The sequence below is a fragment of the Gobio gobio genome (assembly GCF_949357685.1).
Source record: "Gobio gobio genome assembly, chromosome: 25".
Lineage (NCBI taxonomy): Eukaryota > Metazoa > Chordata > Actinopteri > Cypriniformes > Gobionidae > Gobio > Gobio gobio.
The window spans coordinates 1,085,993-1,103,136 of NC_137121.1; the positions used below are offsets into that span (position 1 = coordinate 1,085,993).

The 17,144-nt window shown below is 37.8% G+C and overlaps 1 protein-coding gene across 1 annotated transcript; it reads right to left on the reverse strand.

Annotated features, from left to right (window-relative positions):
- Positions 1–2,928: 2,928 nt before the first annotated feature.
- LOC307121893 (uncharacterized protein) lies at positions 2,929–17,120 on the reverse strand. Its single transcript, XM_079809674.1, has 14 exons — positions 16,830–17,120; positions 16,500–16,646; positions 15,767–16,360; positions 14,663–14,759; positions 14,448–14,575; positions 14,265–14,335; positions 9,847–9,972; positions 9,288–9,383; positions 8,887–9,015; positions 8,136–8,279; positions 7,920–7,942; positions 7,658–7,701; positions 4,450–4,890; positions 2,929–4,116 (listed from the first exon to the last, which is right to left on the reverse strand). Exons 1-14 carry the CDS (start codon positions 16,945–16,947, stop codon positions 3,635–3,637), a joined length of 2,640 nt encoding a protein of 879 aa, XP_079665800.1. The 5' UTR covers positions 16,948–17,120; the 3' UTR covers positions 2,929–3,634.
- Positions 17,121–17,144: the final 24 nt, after the last annotated feature.

The following is a 17,144-nucleotide window of genomic DNA, read 5'->3' on the forward strand; positions in this document are numbered from 1 at the left end:
CTGAAGTTTCACGGCAATCTACAGTGTCACATACTGACGAAAATCCCACTTTTCATGCAGTGTTTTTCCCTTTTCACACCATTCTTTGTAAACCCTAGAAATGGTTGTGTGTGAAAATCCCAGTAACTGAGCAGATTGTGAAATACTCAGACCGGCCCGTCTGGCACCAACAACCATGCCACGCTCAAACTTGCTTTAATCTCCTTTCTTTCCCATTCTAACATTTAGTGTGGAGTTCAGGAGATTGTCTTGACCAGGACCACACCCCTAAATGCATTGAAGCAACTGACATGTGATTGGTTGATTAGATAATTGCATTAATGAGAAATTGAACAGGTGTTCCTAATAATCCTTTAGGTGAGTGTGTGTACAGGGAGTGCAGAATTATTAGGCACGTTGATTTTCTGATCATATTTTTTTTCCAGGCACATTTGACCAATTCTAAATCACAGTAATCCTAATAACTACTATTGATTTAGTATTTAATAATGTATAAGTGATATATAATTTTTCATGAAGGCTGGAAATGAAAATCACCTTATATTCAGGTGTGCAGAATTATTAGGCATGTTTTCTTTTACAGATAAATTGAGCCAAAAAAGAGATTTAACTCAGACTGAAAAGTCAAAAAGTATTAAATGCCCATGAGAAGGATGCAATGCTAATGCAATACTAGACATTGCAGTTAAGGCATGACCATTGGACAGTGAAATGCTCGTTGGGTCAGCAGGATCTGACAAAAACATGTGGTGAAGAAAAGACACCTGTTAACTGCAAAATAATGAAGAATTAAGGTGAAGAATTAAGGGTGAAACCATCAGGAACCCTTTAGTCTCCAGCGCCACCATTTTCCAGAGCTGAACCTACCTGGAGTCTCCAGAAGTGAAGGTGTCAGGATCTCAGAGACTTCAGTTAGGTAAAGAATCCTAAAAAATGACCCCACTAGATAAGAATCACAAGCTGAAGTGTTGTAAAATACATGAAGAAAGTTTTTTTTATAGGCTTTATGGACAGATAGGTTGAGAGTGACTCTTGAAGGACCAGCACCACATCCTCTAGTACCACTGTTTGAAGAATTCATCTTCCAGAATCTGGCAGTACGTTTTGGGAGTTCTTTTTTAGTCCATCTCTGCAAAACGGACTTCAGGATGGACTAAAATGAACTCCCAAAACGTACTGCCAGATTCTGGAAGATGAATTCTTCAAACAGTGGTACTAGAGGATGTGGTGCTGGTCCTTCAAGAGTCATTCTCAGGTCCATAAAGCCTATAAAAAAACCTTCTTCGTGTATTTTACAACACTTCAGCTTGTGATTCTTATCTAGTGGGGGTAATTTTTTAGGATTCTTTACCTAACTGAAGTCTCTGAGATCCTGACACCTTCACTTCTGGAGACTCCAGGTCGGTTCAGCTCTGGAAAATGGTGGCGCTGGAGACTAAAGGGTTCCTGATGGTTTCACCCTTAATTCTTCACCTTAATTCTTCATTCTTTTGCAGTTAACAGGTGTCTTTTCTCCGCCACCTGTTTTTGTCAGATCCTGCTGACCCAACGAGCATTTCACTGTCCAATGGCCATGCCTTAACTGCAATGTCTAGTATTACATTAGTATTGCATCCTTCTCATGGGCATTTAATACTTTTTGACTTTTCAGTCTGAGTTAAATCTCTTTTTTGGCTCAATTTATCTGTAAAAGAAAACATGCCTAATAATTCTGCACACCTGAATATAAGGTGATTTTCATTTCCAGCCTTCATGAACAATTATATATCACTTTATACATTATTAAATACTAAATCAATAGTAGTTATTAGGATTACTGTGGTTTGGAATTGGTCAAATGTGCCTGGAAAAAAAATATGATCAGAAAATCAACGTGCCTAATAATTCTGCACTCCCTATATATATATATATATATATATATATATATATATATATATATATATATATATATATATATATATATATATATATATATATATATATATATATATATATATATATATATATATATATATATATATCAATCTTACAACTAAGACTTTTTATTTATTTATACCGTTTTGTTGTGCATCATATTTAAAAACATTTGTTTTAAATTATTGGTTATATTTTCTTTGATTGAGTTATCATAAAACTTTATGGAATCCAGAAACACAGAATTTAGCCGAAAATAAAAACGGATTTCATGGGGCCCTAAAGTAAAACGTAGATTGTTACATGTTTGGTCTGTTTTTGCTTTTGTCACATGTTCCTTTGTTCTGTTTCCCATCACCTGTTTGTTTCCATGGTCACCGTCATTATGAGTTCATCTGTTCAGCTGTGTCTTGTTAATTAGTTATACCATTCACCCTGTATTCCTCAGTTGCCCTGTGTATTTAGTCCTCAGTTCTCCCTCAGGGTTTGTCTGTCGTCTATGTAAATGGTGTTTTTTCTGCATGAATCTATAGACTATAGTTAAAGTTCCTGTTCCAAGTTCTCCTTGGCCTCCATGAGTTGTGATCTACACTAGTTTGTGACAGATTCATTGTAAACAAAGACATTCATTCTTAAGGTCTATAAATATGTGGGGAAAAGTCCTTGGTAAATGAATATCTGATAACTATTGGTACTGACTGATATGAAAAAGAAAAATGAAAGTTTTGGCCATACTGTCCAGCCCTACTATAGTTCATATAATGTAATAAAGTTCTGGCTCAGGCTTATGTATTAATCCACATTTCATTTTCTAAAAGGATAATTGGAAGGCAGCATCAGTGGCTTGACATCTAAAATACAATAATTTATCATATCTCATTAATGGTTTGCTCATATGAATGACCTGTTAGCTATTATGACTTTGAGCAGAAAACCTTTATTTCAGGCTTCTCCAGGAACACAATAGGCTACTACATTAAATGCATTGCAGATGAAACTAAGATACTCAAACTTCAAGAACGTAAGACTCAAGACTTTTATTACATTGTTTTCATGTATTTTCATTCTTTTCACATTTAGGTTAAAATGTAGGCTACATGAATAAGACCAGTTTTATCCTCAGCTGACACTTTACACATTTTATTATTGGTCCTTTCACAATGACTTTTTTTTAAATGTACAAACCGTATTTTGAATGAAATATGAAAAGATTGGCTTTAAATAAAAGTTTTTTTTGTTGTTGAAAAAAAAAAAATCATTTTATTTCCTCAGATTATTGAACATTAGGTATTATCTTAATTAAAATGAATTAAATCTTTAATGTGATCAACAACACAATATATTCAAATCTGTTCAGTTTTAATGGGAAATTGAGTCATTTAAATCTCTTGAAATCATTTTAATAGCATCCTTTGAGAAAAGGTATCATGTTGATCTGTATATTTTAAGAAATTAACAGAAATAAAATCATGCTTCATGGTAAATACATGGCCATTTTTTTAGCAGATTATCCACATTACATCTGACAATCAACATCAAATCTGATAATTCTACCAGACATTCAAAGACATGGATGGGGAAACCAAAGAGTTTACTTCTAAACTACTTGCTTCATTTTTCGGTCTATCTATTCTAAATGAAATAACCCCAGAAAAAGATTTAATTGTATTTTCACTGGTATAGTTGCTTTTTGCTTATCTGAATATCGACAGGAGTGAGACTATAACTGAAAAACCAAGAGAAAAATGAATGTAAGTATAAGAATAGATACAAATACAATGAAGTAAATTGAAAAGGAATTCAAAGGTTGACATTTTCTTCTTCTTCCTTGTTTTCTTCTGACAGTTGTTTCATTTGCTGTTGTTTCTTGCAGTCGTCTCATTTCTTGTGCTCCTGCCTCATCATTATCTAAATCTGAATCATTGTGTGTAGTTTCATGGAGCTCAATGTCAGTCGTTTGGTTTGGTTTGGACTGATTATCTCCATCAGTGCACTGATGTGACAGAAGGGCATATTCTTCAGGCTTCAGCAACATCTGAATGCTGGTTCTGTCATTCTGAGGACTTTTGCATTCAGTGTATTTTATTTCTTTCAGAGACTTTACATAATCCTCTTTTGACCGAGTGTTTGATCTATGTATTGATGGCTCTGGACTTTCTGAGTGACTGACCTCCAAGAAAGTCCTCCTTGTAATTCCTAAATCTGAAAAAAAAAAAGAATAACAATAAAGGCATTTTAACTGTCCACAGATCATACAACATATGCAATGCTCTTGATGATTTATGCATGATGTTTGTGTTGAGAAGTGTGTTGAAGCTCTGATACGAGTGATGGGAAAATGTCGAAATTGGTACTTAAGTACTTAAATAATAAACAAGTATTTGTATATTATTTAAGATTAAATATTTTTTTATTGTGAGTTCAGATGAAGCAAGTACAAGAAGGAGAAATGAGAAGAAAAGAGGAGTGATATCACTCATAGTTGTTACTGGAGATGCTGTTCTTCATCATGTAAAGATCTGTGTGAAAACAAACCTTGTTGTTTTTCTGGGGACGGCTGATGATCCTCTTCAGGCTGCTTCATTAATGGGTCAGTGTCATGTGTTTCCCTCTCTGAGTTAAGATCAGACGTTCCTGACTGGTTATTGGCTTCTGCTGTGCTAGGGGAAGTCTCTGGTGTTGACTGATCAGCATCACTTGGCTTCATTTCTATATCTCGTGTCTCAGTTTGTGGTGCTGCGGTGTTTTTGGTGTCAGAATCACTGGTGTTCAGAGGAGCTGGCGGTTCTTGCTCATTGCGGACCGTAGAGTCAGTGTTATCAATGATAATGCTGACATGATCAGAGGGCTGATGGGGCGGAATGACAGGGTCTTCAGGGTTACTGGTCCTGTTTTTCTGAGGTCTTTCAGATTTGTTTGATCTCATGACCGTCTTTCCTTGCTGAGCATCTGCTTCATGTGCTTGTTGTTTTGGAGCTGGAAAAAAAGGGAATATAAAAAGAACATATCGCATTAATTATCACGGACGTAGTAAATGCCGCTCCATCTGAAAGCAGGTGATGGCGATTTACTACTAATCAAGGAACCGGCTTTACTGACTAGATGCGCTTAACAATGTCATGCAATATATCGCCCAGCCCTACCTAAGGGTGTCGGACCTGATATCTCTCTTGGAAGGCTCTCTTATGGAGATTCCAACCAGGAGACCTTCTTTCTCAAGACCAGGGCACTGTGTTTCATCCTCAGATGGAAATATGGAAGCCATGTGTCTGGCACCTGAGGAGGACCAGCTCAAATGTCGGGATCTCAACTGAGGTTTTTGAGGCCATTTTAAACACTAGATCTTCTATCAGAAAACGTTACACCCTGAAGGCGTGTCTTTTTGAATATTGGTGTGCATACCAAATTGACCCGGTTCACTGTCCGATTGCTCAGTGCTGGAGATTTTGCAAAAGCTCCTTTTGGCAGGGTTGTCACCTGCTATGCTTAAAGTGTGGCAGCTTTATCTGCTTGCCACAGTCATATTAATGGAGCCTCTGTGGGGCAGAATCCCCTTGTGTCTTGTTTACTCTGCAGTGCCAGACAGCTGAGGCCAATCTGCAGGTCACAGATTCCTTCCTGGGATCATGAGAGGCTGCTTTTCATCCTTTGGAGTCAGCCTCAGAGAAGAGCCTTAAGATGGCTCTGTTTCTGGCTCTAACATTACTAAAAATCCCTTTTTAGTCAATAATTGTACCAAATAACATATCTAAATGTTTTTTCATGTGAAAAAAAATCTTCATGCCTTAAAACAGCTTGAATGTAACTACACCCTTGCTTTATTTTGTATACACGTATCAAGGAGCAAGAAAGCCTGCATCTTGTGTGTCCAGTCAGGGCCTTTAGGATTTATCTGCTTTGGATAACTCCTTTTTTTACCTGCTTTAGAGGTCAGGGCAGGGTCTGTTTCCAAACAGATACTATCTCACTTGATCGTGGACGGTATTTCGCAGGCTGGCTTTGACCCTAGATGTCAGAGCCCACTACAAACGGGGTGTGGCCTCCTCAATTTAGTCAAATGTGCTCCTTTACAGAATGTTTGCTGTGGTAGGATGGTCCTCTCCGCACACACATGCATACGGTTTTATAGTCTGGGGGTGGATTCTACCGCAGGGTCTCAGGTCCTTTTAGGTTAGTTCAATCTTCCGGCCACTACGCCTAGAAATCTTTCTGACAAAATATGCTTCACATCTGAGTAACTGATGTCTCTGATTTGTGTGAATTTATTTTCTATGCTTGTGTATGTGGCGGGCTAGACCTTTCCACATTTCATGTATATTGCTGTAATTAGGATTAACCCCAGACTTGACATTTTTGGATTAATCCGTCCCTTAGGCCAGGACTGCCCCTGCCGGCAGTCGTGGCCTAATGGTTAGAGCGTCGGACTTGTAACCGGAAGGTTTCAGGTTTGAGTCTCAGGTCCGGCAGGAATTGTTGGTGGGGGAAGTGAATAACCAGCGCCCTCCTCCACCCTCAATACCACGACTGAGGTGAGACCCTTGAGCAAGGCACCAAACCCCCGACTGCTCCCCGGGCACCGCAGCAATACTGCTCCGAGTGTGTGTTCACGGTGTGTGTGTGTTCACTACTGTGTGTGTGCACTTGGATGGGTTAAATGCAGAGCACAAATTCCAAGTATGGGTCACCATACTTGGCCACACGTCACTTCACTTCAGGACTTTATGCATACTTCATATTTACATTTACATTTCTGCATTTGGCCAACGCTTTTATCCAAAGTGACTTACAGTGCCCTTATTACAGGGACAATCCCCCTGGAGCAACATGGAGTAAAGGGCCTTGCTCAAGGACACACTGGTGGTGACCGCTGGGATCAAACCAGCAACCTTTTGTGTATCAGTTCCATGGTTTAACCCACTGGACCATCTCACTTCACATACCTTGGTCATGCATTCTCTCAGTATGACAACAGGGGTATTAACATTCCCATTGCATTAATGTCACAACACAGCGTTGTGTTCTACTCAAAAGGAAATGTCTCAGGTTATACATTTAACTGATGACACGTTTTTTGGCCATCTATTTATGGTCTTTGTGACAAACTCACGTTACTTCACCTGACTGCTCTCTCAATGAGATTGGCTTGTTTTCCACACGTGCTTCCAGCTCCAGCTACTACGTTATAATGCAGCATCTCGTTACCAATCAGGGAACCGGGTTACATGTGTAACCTGAGATGTTTTCAATCTTGTTCCTGGGGACCCACTGCACATTTTCTGTGTCTCTCCTATCTGACAGCTAATAATCTGGTGATCTAAATTAGTTGTTTTAAAGAAAGGAAGACACAGTGTTGTGGGTCCCCAGGACCAGGATTTAAAAAAAAATCAATCAACTTCACATCAAGGTTCAAGGTTCAAAATTGATTATAAACCCAACGGCAGATTTTTGGTGCAGCAAGTTGCAATGCAATAGCAGTGGGGCTACCAAGCAAGTTTTCAAAGCCACAGAGCCATAAAATGCATTAGTTTACAAATCATGCGCTTTACTATAAGAGTTTTGAGGCCATATAAATAAATAACTATAGGTAGAGACATGTTTTCCAGATGAGTCTGGGTTGATATTTTCCCAGTATAATAGTTACCTTGATACTAGTTTTCATAGACAAAGCTAAACCTCAAAAACAATTATCGTATATATAAATACATGTGAGCAGATATTATATAATATTGTAAAGTATTCTTACATTTTCTGAAGAAAACCAAGCATGCCGTGTCAGAGGTGATGTGTCTGTTGAAAAAAGCAAGATTTAAAGGCACTACAGTGATGATACCACAGTGCATTTTATATAGCGCTTTTCACAATACATATTTTCATTTTTTTTTTTTACATTACAATTAAGATTGGCAGAAATGTGCAGTTCTTTGATTATACAAATTGTGCACTAAAACACTAGTACAAATGTTAAAGTAGTTTGTTTTATTAAGTGACATCACAAAGTTTCATACCTGACATCATACTTTTTCTGAATCTGTAAGAACATAATGGCAAATTAAAAATTGGTACCCAAATAAATCAAGTACTCAGAAGTCTAAATTGAGAAATATATTTGCATACTTGAGGTTTGACAATGCGACTTACTGCATGTCCACACAAAATGAGCTTTTGGACATGTAGCTGTGAATCTGTTTATTGAGTATATCAATAGAGGAAGAAAAACTCACCCTGTACACCGTGGAGTCATTAAATTGATACCACTGTTGGTTCTTAAATGATTTGATGTCAGCATAGTAGTGACCACCACTGAGGGAACCAGTGTGATGGACTAAAGCGTACAGGTCATACTTATGAAGACCCTTGTTCTCTTCCTGAAAGAGGCATAGATAATCAATTTAATTTAAATATTGTGTGCTGTTAAAGTACTGTGTGCATTTATGCTTACACCTATGAAGGTCTGACTGATAAAATGTCTATACTCCATAGCAGGGGGGTCCAAACCTGTTCCTGGAAAGCCACAGTCCTGCAGACTTCAGTTCCAACCTTGCTCCAACACACCTGTCTGTAATTATCAAGTGACTCAGGTGAAACAGGTGTGCTGGATTAGGGTTGGAGCTGAAATCTGCAGGATGTTGGCCCTCCAGGAGCAAAATTGGAGATCCCTGCTCTATATAAATCTGTCCTGCAATCCGCTGTCCTACCGAGTTGCACCAACCTCCAATTCACCTGAACAAGCTAATCAAGGTCTTCAGGATAACTAGAAAGACATGGGAAGGTGAGAAAGTGGCCCTCTAGGACCGATGTTGCCCCAATTAATATTTAGCTGGTTATGAATACAGTTACACACACATAAACCAATAAAAGTAAATCAATGGAGCACATTCACAGAAGCTGTATGGTATAAATGAAGTGTCAGAATCAGACATTAAAAAGTTGTAGCTTTAAAAAAGAGTGGTGTAAAGGACAACGTAGTCAAACCTGCACTGATAACTGGAGAGGAATTTCAGCAGGACGGTTGTTCTTCCTGTAAATCATGTAGCTGTAATCCAAGTAAAACCTCTGCAGATGTAGAGTCAGCACTTCTGGCAGCTCAGGAATGGTGCATTTCTGAAAGAAATATAATCTCATTTAGAATAAAGTCAGCATGTATTCAATTGTATATGTTATATATACTATTTACGGTATATTGCCAATATTATTCTCCTTTGTTTCATGTGTCAGATAGGGTTTTTCAGATAACAATATCTCCCACAGAATACATGTTTTTAAATCTCAAGTGCTCATCTTTCCATTAACACTTAAGAGATTTGGTATTGAAGACTATTGAAGTTCTACATTAAAAAACAAAAACAAATATGTAAGTAAAATATGAAGCTCACCATTTCCATGTCCATCAAAGTGTTGCATTTTTCACAGAACAACTGATCCTCTCCATCCATGAGCATTACTTCAAACTGTGTATTCAAACTCTTTTGCTGAAAAACAGTTTTAAAAATAAGAAATCATGGCAAACAATACAACTGACTCGTGTTAGACTCTGGATTTATGGTCTCATGTTGGACTTATACTAATGTGTACAAATTTACATGGTGACAAAATCATAAGAATTAATTTGTATGGATTTTATGCCCAAAACAAACAAACAACCCCAATTCCTGCCTGGATTACAATTTTTTTTTCTAACTGTAAAATTAAACTTCAAAGCATTTTCTGACGATTTTAATTAGATAAATATTTTATTGCTTAGAGGTTTTTTCGTTCAAGCTCAAGCAATGCTAGCTTGTCTCAGATGTTTCTCCTTCATCCAAACTATGACTTAACTTTAACTTATAGTTTATTATTGTATACTTATTATAAAGTGTCACCAATATTTTTAAATACTACTTTGATATGGTTCAGATGGTAAAATGACTTCATTTATTATCTCATAATACTTACTACATTAATTTTATATTGATCAGAGTCCATAGCAATGGCCAAAGAAAAAAATGAATTTATTTCCTCAACGGGTTCGTGGTTCCCATGTTTGCAGGTGGTCGAGTGTTTCTTCTTTCCCTGGAATATCTGTAAAATATTTCAAAATTACACCAAAACGTGAATCACTTAAGAATCGGATTAAGCCCATGATATTTGACTAGTTTTAATGGTATATATTTTATAGGGCCAGATTTACTAACTTTTTTGGCATTTAAAAGCGTTTATACCTTTTATACTACAGTTAAATCGGATCAAAAGCATTAATATTCTGAACAGCAGCTATGCTAATTATTTCCCATCTGCTTCTCTGTTGTTATCTCGGGACACTAGTCCCGAGGTAACTAGTTCGTCAGCTCCAGTTTGTATCCAGCCTCTCATGGAGACTTCAGGGCCCGTATTCATAAAGATTCTTAGAGTCCTCTCAGAAAACTCCTAATTTAGCTTAAAAACTTTTACATAGGAGTTTTAGCTTAAGAGCTATTCGGGACCGATCTGAGAGCAACTCTGAGCAAGGAAAATACAAAAACTTTTATCTTAGTGAAGAGGCAGGGCTGACCCCGTTGCTACGTATGACACAGTCTTTTGAAGACTGTGATTGGTTGGTTGTCCAAAAAGGGGAAAAAAGGAGCGCTTTTAATTATAGGGTCTATTCTAAGCCTTCACTTTGAAATTTCAAGTGCAAATTGTCCTATTTTACCGTTCTCTCTCACTCACACACACACACACACACACACACACACATTATATATATGTACACTGAAAAAAATGATTATGGCCCAATTAAATTAAGCATAATTAATTTGTGCTCGTTTAAATAATTTACATTTAGTTTTTTGATTTTACTTTGAAAAAATGAATTAGTTTTATGGGAATTGCATGTGTTTTTGTTTAAATTGAGATCAAATAAATTGATTGCGACCACTTACGATAACATTTTTTAGTAAATTCAACAAATATTTTTTTTCAGTGTATATAAATCCTTTTATTATTTACCATGCTGTTAATTTCCTATAAGGTATTTGATTGGCTTAGAACTATAAACATTGTTCCACTCTTTCCAATTACACTGATTGCTGGCATGTCTATTTAATTGGTGGTTTGAAAGTTGGATTTAATGCAACAAACATGATCCCTGCACGATCTAATCTATAGCGTCTTATTAAGTCACTGTCATCCATTGTCTGCAACACATTTCTTCTCCCTCTTTGTCTTTCTGCCATTTTCTCCACTGCTAAAGAAACTCTTAAGCCTCTTAAAAGTCCTCGTCCGTGCTCCTAACAAATTTGACCTTAAGACCTCTTTTAAGGGTTAAGATGCTTTCTGAATTACTTTTTTCTTTACTAAGATTTTTTAGTTAATTTTAAGAGTAAACGCCCACATTTCTAAGAATTTTCTTAGAATTTTGTCACTAGGAGCTACTCTTTGCATTAAGATTCTTTATGAATACGGGCCCAGATGCCCTTGTGATGAGACGACTCGATGCCTGTGAAGAGACGACTCAACGCCAGCGTTGTTATAGCCTAAATTAATACATGATTGATTAACTTATTCTAACACTTTTCTTTAACATTCTCTTTCTAACATTTTTCAATGTACATTTATGAAATGCACTTTCTGTAAAGCTGCTTTGAAACAATGTGTATTGTGAAAAGCGCTATACAAATACAATTGAATTGAATTGAATTGAATTGAATTGAATTAAAAGCGACTGTCAGGTTTACTAAAGATACACAGTGAGAAATTAGCAATGAAAACCTCTGGACACAGATATTTTCAACTGACCTTGTTGCCTGTGCATTTCTAGGAGTTTTACTTTTAGAGACTCAACATTTATGAGAGGGGAGTATTTAAATGATTTACTAAGGTTTGTGATGGTCAGTTTACTTGTATTGGTGCCATTATTTAATGGCCAAAAAAGCATGACTTAGCTGATTTAGCGCTTGGTATACTGAGATAGTTGCTGCTATAGGAAGTGCAGCAGAGAATGTCTCGATTACGTATGTAACACTCATTCCCTTAAGGAGGAAAACACAAAAAGTCACGTTGGAACGTACCGACGAATTGGAATCTCAATTCTCCTGTACGTTCCGATGTGACCAACTGAAAGGGAACAGAGACGCACAGTTTTTGGGCAGTTTCTCCCGTTCTTCTGTGCAGGACTTCTCAAGCTCCATCAGGTTGGATGGGGAGAGCCGGTTACAGCCGTTCTCAGATCTCTCCAGAGATGGTCAATCGGGTTCAGGTCTGGGCTCCGGCTGGGCCACTCAAGGATGTTCACAGAGTCGTCCCGGAGCCACTCCTGTGTTATCTTGGCTGTGTGCTCAGGGTTGTTGTCCTGTTGGAAGATGAACCTTCACCCCAGTCTAAGGTCCAGAGCGCTCTGGAGGAGGTCTTCATCAAGGATTCATCTTTCCCTGGATCCTGACTAGTCTCCCAGTTCCAGCGGCTGAAGAACATCCCCACATCATGATGCTGCCCCCCAACGATCACTGTAGGGATGGGATTGACCAGGAGATGAGCAGTGCCTGGGTTCTTCCATTCAGCCCAAAGAGTTCAATCTTTGTTTCATCAGACCAGAGAATTGTGTTCCTCATGGTCTGAGAGTCCTTTGGGAGCCTTTGGGAAACTCCAGATGGGCTGTCATTTACCTTTTCCTGAGGAGTGTCCTCCGTCTGGCCCCGCCCCCACACAGGCCTGATTGGTGGAGAGCTGCAGAGATGGCTGTTCTTCTGGAAGGTTCTCCTCTCTCCACAGAGAAACGCTGGAGCTCTGTCAGAGTGTCCATCGTGTTCTTGACCTCCCTGACTAAGGCCCTTCTCCTCCGATCGCTCAGCTCTAGGAAGAGTCCTGGTGCTCCCAAACTTCTTCATATACGGATGATGGAGGCCACTGAGCTCATTGGGACCTTCAGCTGCAAAAATGTTTCTGTACCCTTCCCCAGATCTGAGCCTCCATACAGTCCTGTCTCTGAGTCTACAGACGATCCCTTGGACTTCATAGCTTGTTTTGTGCTCATGCACTGTTAACTGTGGGACCTTATATAGACAGGTGTGTGCCATATGGGGTATGGTTCAAATACATTTTGGAATAAGGCTGTAACATAACAAACTATGGAAAAAAAATACTTTACGGGTGCACTGTAAAAAAAAAAAAAGAAGTCTTGTTTCTTTGACTAAACACTCCACGACCCACCGTTTGAGAAACTAGGAGCTTTATACAGATAGATCTTATTCAGAGCTGCGACATGGAAGACGTGTTTTCAATGGCATATGCTTTAAAAATCCTCTGGCTTGCCTAGTTGTGAACACTTAATATTCATCATTATCTGATCTGAATGCATTGACACCATTACATGAGAACTAAACTGAGCTGGACGATGACATCACTGTTTTCTCCAGAGCAGCTGTACAGATTAAATTAACTAATTTATTTAAACATCACAAAATGTATCATCAACTAGAGATACAGATGTGCTAAGAAATAACAAAGATTGTTAGTAGATCGACCGCAGAACTCCACACTCCCATCAGTGCTTTTATAGGTTTATACTGCTCTCACGCTAAGTTGCCTCATTTAGTAAATCTGGCTCGTTGTGTCTTTTAAGACTTAAAGGGATAGTTCACCCAAAAATTTAAATGACCCCATGATTTACTCTCGCTCAAGTCATCTTAGGTGTGTATGTCATTCTTCTTTCAGACGAACACAATCAGATTTCTTGGCTCTTATAGCCTGGCTCTAAGATTTATAAAGGCAGTGAATGGCAGCCCAAAATTTGAAGCTCAAAAAGTACATCCATCCATTATAGCCGCCTTCCCTATTCAACTTACGCAGAAAGTATAATGCCTCTTGCAGTTAAAAATGCTAACACCACGACGCACCGATGCGCTAAAAGGCAACTTTTCCATTTTTGTCCTAACGTGCCGCGATGGGTACACGTGATGATTCTATTTTAGAAACAGTTTCAATATTTCTGTGATGTCGCAGCTGGAACACCAACACAAAACATAATCTCAGGTAATGCTCATGTGCTTTATCTCTGGTACGCTTGTCGCGAGAGCCCGCCCACACACTGTTCTGATTGGCTGTGGTTTTTGATTGATTTGTCGCATCTCATAGTTGTATTACGTCTGGTGTGGACAGACAAGTTGCTCATCACTGGAATTTCATTCAAACCTTGGATGAGCTGAGGGAGAGTAAATCATGGGCTAATTTCCATTTTTGGGTGAACTAACGTTAACTTAGACAACTTTTTCAGCATCTTATTTCATGGCTTATCAGATAATGTTTTGTTTTTAATAGAAAACAGTTTCTCTTTAGACAAAAACATTTCCTGTTTTACTCAATCACACATAGCACCTTATCATGTGTTCAGATCATACCTTGGCTGGTTCTGGTTTAACCTCACTCAGTATCTTCTGATAGTATTCTGCTGCGTCCTGCTGCTCACACACTGAAATAAAACAACAGCTTAGAACTTCTGTGGATTCAAACTCATTCAAAATCAAAGTGATTTCAGGAAAACTTGAGTGGGGATGTTTTTTTCCACATAATCATCAACTTACCATTTCCAATGTCTAGAGCATTTGTGACTCCATTTGTTTGGCCACTTCCAGTTTTGGACTTTAAATGCCTGAATAACTTCTGAAGTTGAAAAGAAACACTTTTATCTTTTCTCTTCTTTATGTTTAACCTGTGGAGCAACACAGCATTTGTTATCATTACTATGATAGTGTAATAAAAGGTCATAATCTTGCAAGCAAGTCAAAGACAAACTCACTTCATGACAGCTTCTCTGAAGTCCTCAGTCATGAAGAGTGTTTGCAGAACTGAGTTCAGATAACACGTGGCTCCTTGATTCCTCAATCCACAATAGCCTTCAGAATGAAAGGACACTTTAAACAATATTTCCTCTAACCAATACGCCTATATCGACAACAGGACACTTTCATTTTAATGCTTTGTTTCCTTTTATTTGCGTCACAGTTTTGCGCAGCTCAATTGATAGTCACCATGTAATCATGCAATCGTGGGTTGGATCCCAGGGAACGCATGTGCTCAAAGTGTATATGCACTATAAATCACTGGGTAGGTTTAGGGGAGGGGTGGGTGTAGTTGTTAATACAAAATTATTTTTGTTAAACGAAAATATACAAATGGTAGTAAAAAGTGCACACATTGTATTTAAATGAACACGCATTTTGATTGGCAATGACAGTCATATGTCAAATGACGACAGACGTTAACATGACACTGTCATTATTATATAAAGGTCGTAATAAGGTGCTTGAAAAACAACCTACACTCTAAAAAAAAAAAAGGTTCTATATTGCACCAAAAATGGTTCTTGGCTCGGAATCATAGGGGAACCTTTTTTAGTGCTATATAGCACCAATTTTGGTGCTTCAGTGGTTCTTCAGCGGTTCTTCACTGGTTCTTTGACTAAGGTGCTATATAGCACCTCTGAAGAACCGCTGAAGAACCACTGAAGCACCAAAATTGGTGCTATATAGCACTAAAAAAGGTTCCCCTATGATTACGAGCCTTTTTTTTTAGAGTATATAGAGTCGTGTTTTTGGAGGAGAGTCTGATACAGATTCATAATTAATCTGAATAATGCATAATATATAATTAATTCGAAAGGTAAGGTCATAGTAACCCATTAGTAATGACTCAAGTAGATCATTCTAAAGGAATTACTCATTATTTGGATCAGTATTCGCATTAAAACAGATTGGAAGTGATTACGTTTTTTTTTTTTTACGTATGTTCAGATGAAGAAAGTACAAGAAGGAGAAATGAGAAGAAAAGATGAGCGATATCACTCATAGTTGTTACTGGAGATGCTGTTCTTCATCATGTAAAGATCTGTGTGAAAACAAACCTTGTCGTTTTTCTGGAGACGGCTGATGATCCTCTTCAGGCTGCTTCATTAATGGTTCAGTGTCAGGTGTTTGACTCTCTGAGTTAAGATCAGATGTTCCTGACTGGTTATTGGCTTCTGCTGTGCTAGAGGAAGCCTCTGGTGTTGAATGATCAGCATCAGTTGGCTTCATTTCTACATCTGCTGTGTTTTTGGTGTCAGGTGTTTGACTCTCTGAGTTAAGATCAGACGTTCCTGACTGGTTATCGGCTTCTGCTGTGCTAGAGGAAACCTCTGGTGTTGAATGATCAGCATCAGTTGGCTTCATTTCTATAGCTGCTGTGTTTTTGGTGTCAGGTGTTTCCCTCTCTAAGTTAGGATCAGATGTTCCTGACTGGTTATTGGCTTCTGCTGTGCTAGGGGAAGTCTCTGGTGTTGAATTATCAGCATCAGTTGGCTTCATTTCTTTATCTCGTGTCTCAGTTTGTTGTTCTGCGTTGTTTTTGGAGTCAGAATCACTGGTGTTCAGAGGAGCCGGCAGTTCTTGCTCATTGCTGACCATAGAGTCAGTGTTTTCAATGTTAATACTGACATGATCAGTGGGCTGATGTGAGTCTACAGGGTTTATCCAGAGTAGATAAAAACATGCAAACAATTAATAGAGAAAAACATTGAGAAATCAATGTTAAGTGGTCTCTTTTTTTCAGAGTTATTCAGATATAAAACACTTTCATGTCACTTCATTACAACTTACTTTTAATTATTGAAACTTCATTCTCCACATAAAACATGTCTTTATTATGGTCTATGTTGTGCTGTGTGTCGTTTTCAGCTTTGTTTTCAAAACCGGAGAAAACATTGTCCTTTTTAACAGCATTGTCCAAAGATGTAGAAGTGTCTGCTATTTCAAACATAAAAAAAGAAAAATAACAGTTTTGCAATGCTTTACAATATATATATATATCAGTTAGTATAGTGTTGTACTGTCTTACTGTCCATCAGTTACAATTCTGTTTTCAAGATTGTCTTTTTGAATTACGGTTCTCAAATGTGTGTTACATGTTATTACTGTGTGAACACGTACTCTCAGATGCTGAAGGTGTGGTGGTGGCCTCCATCTCACCCATAACTGTAGAATAAAATATTGTAGATATAAATAAGCATTTAAATAAAAAAATTATAACATTACCATTAGTAAACATCAATGAATATTAAAGAGAAATAAAGAGAATGTTAATGCATTATAATACATTTTGTATGCCTGCAGTAATAAAAGCTTTGTGAAAACAGCTAAGCTGGGTTAAGCAACTACAAGAACAGTGCAACAAACTGCTAAGTGATAATAAGGACAAAATCATTTACAGCTCATATTATTATTATTATTATTATTATTATTATT

Excerpts from the sequence above, each read along its gene's own strand:
- LOC307121893 (XM_079809674.1), bottom strand. The coding sequence starts at position 16,947 with ATGTTTACTAATGGTAATGTTATAATTTTTTTATTTAAATGCTTATTT. Across the intron at positions 14,576-14,662 it reads TTCAGAGAAGCTGTCATGAA|GTTAAACATAAAGAAGAGAA; the intron begins GTGAGTTTGTCT and ends GTTGCTCCACAG. Across the intron at positions 4,891-7,657 it reads CTTGGTTTTCTTCAGAAAAT|CTCCAAAACAACAAGCACAT; the intron begins GTAAGAATACTT and ends CTTTTTTTCCAG.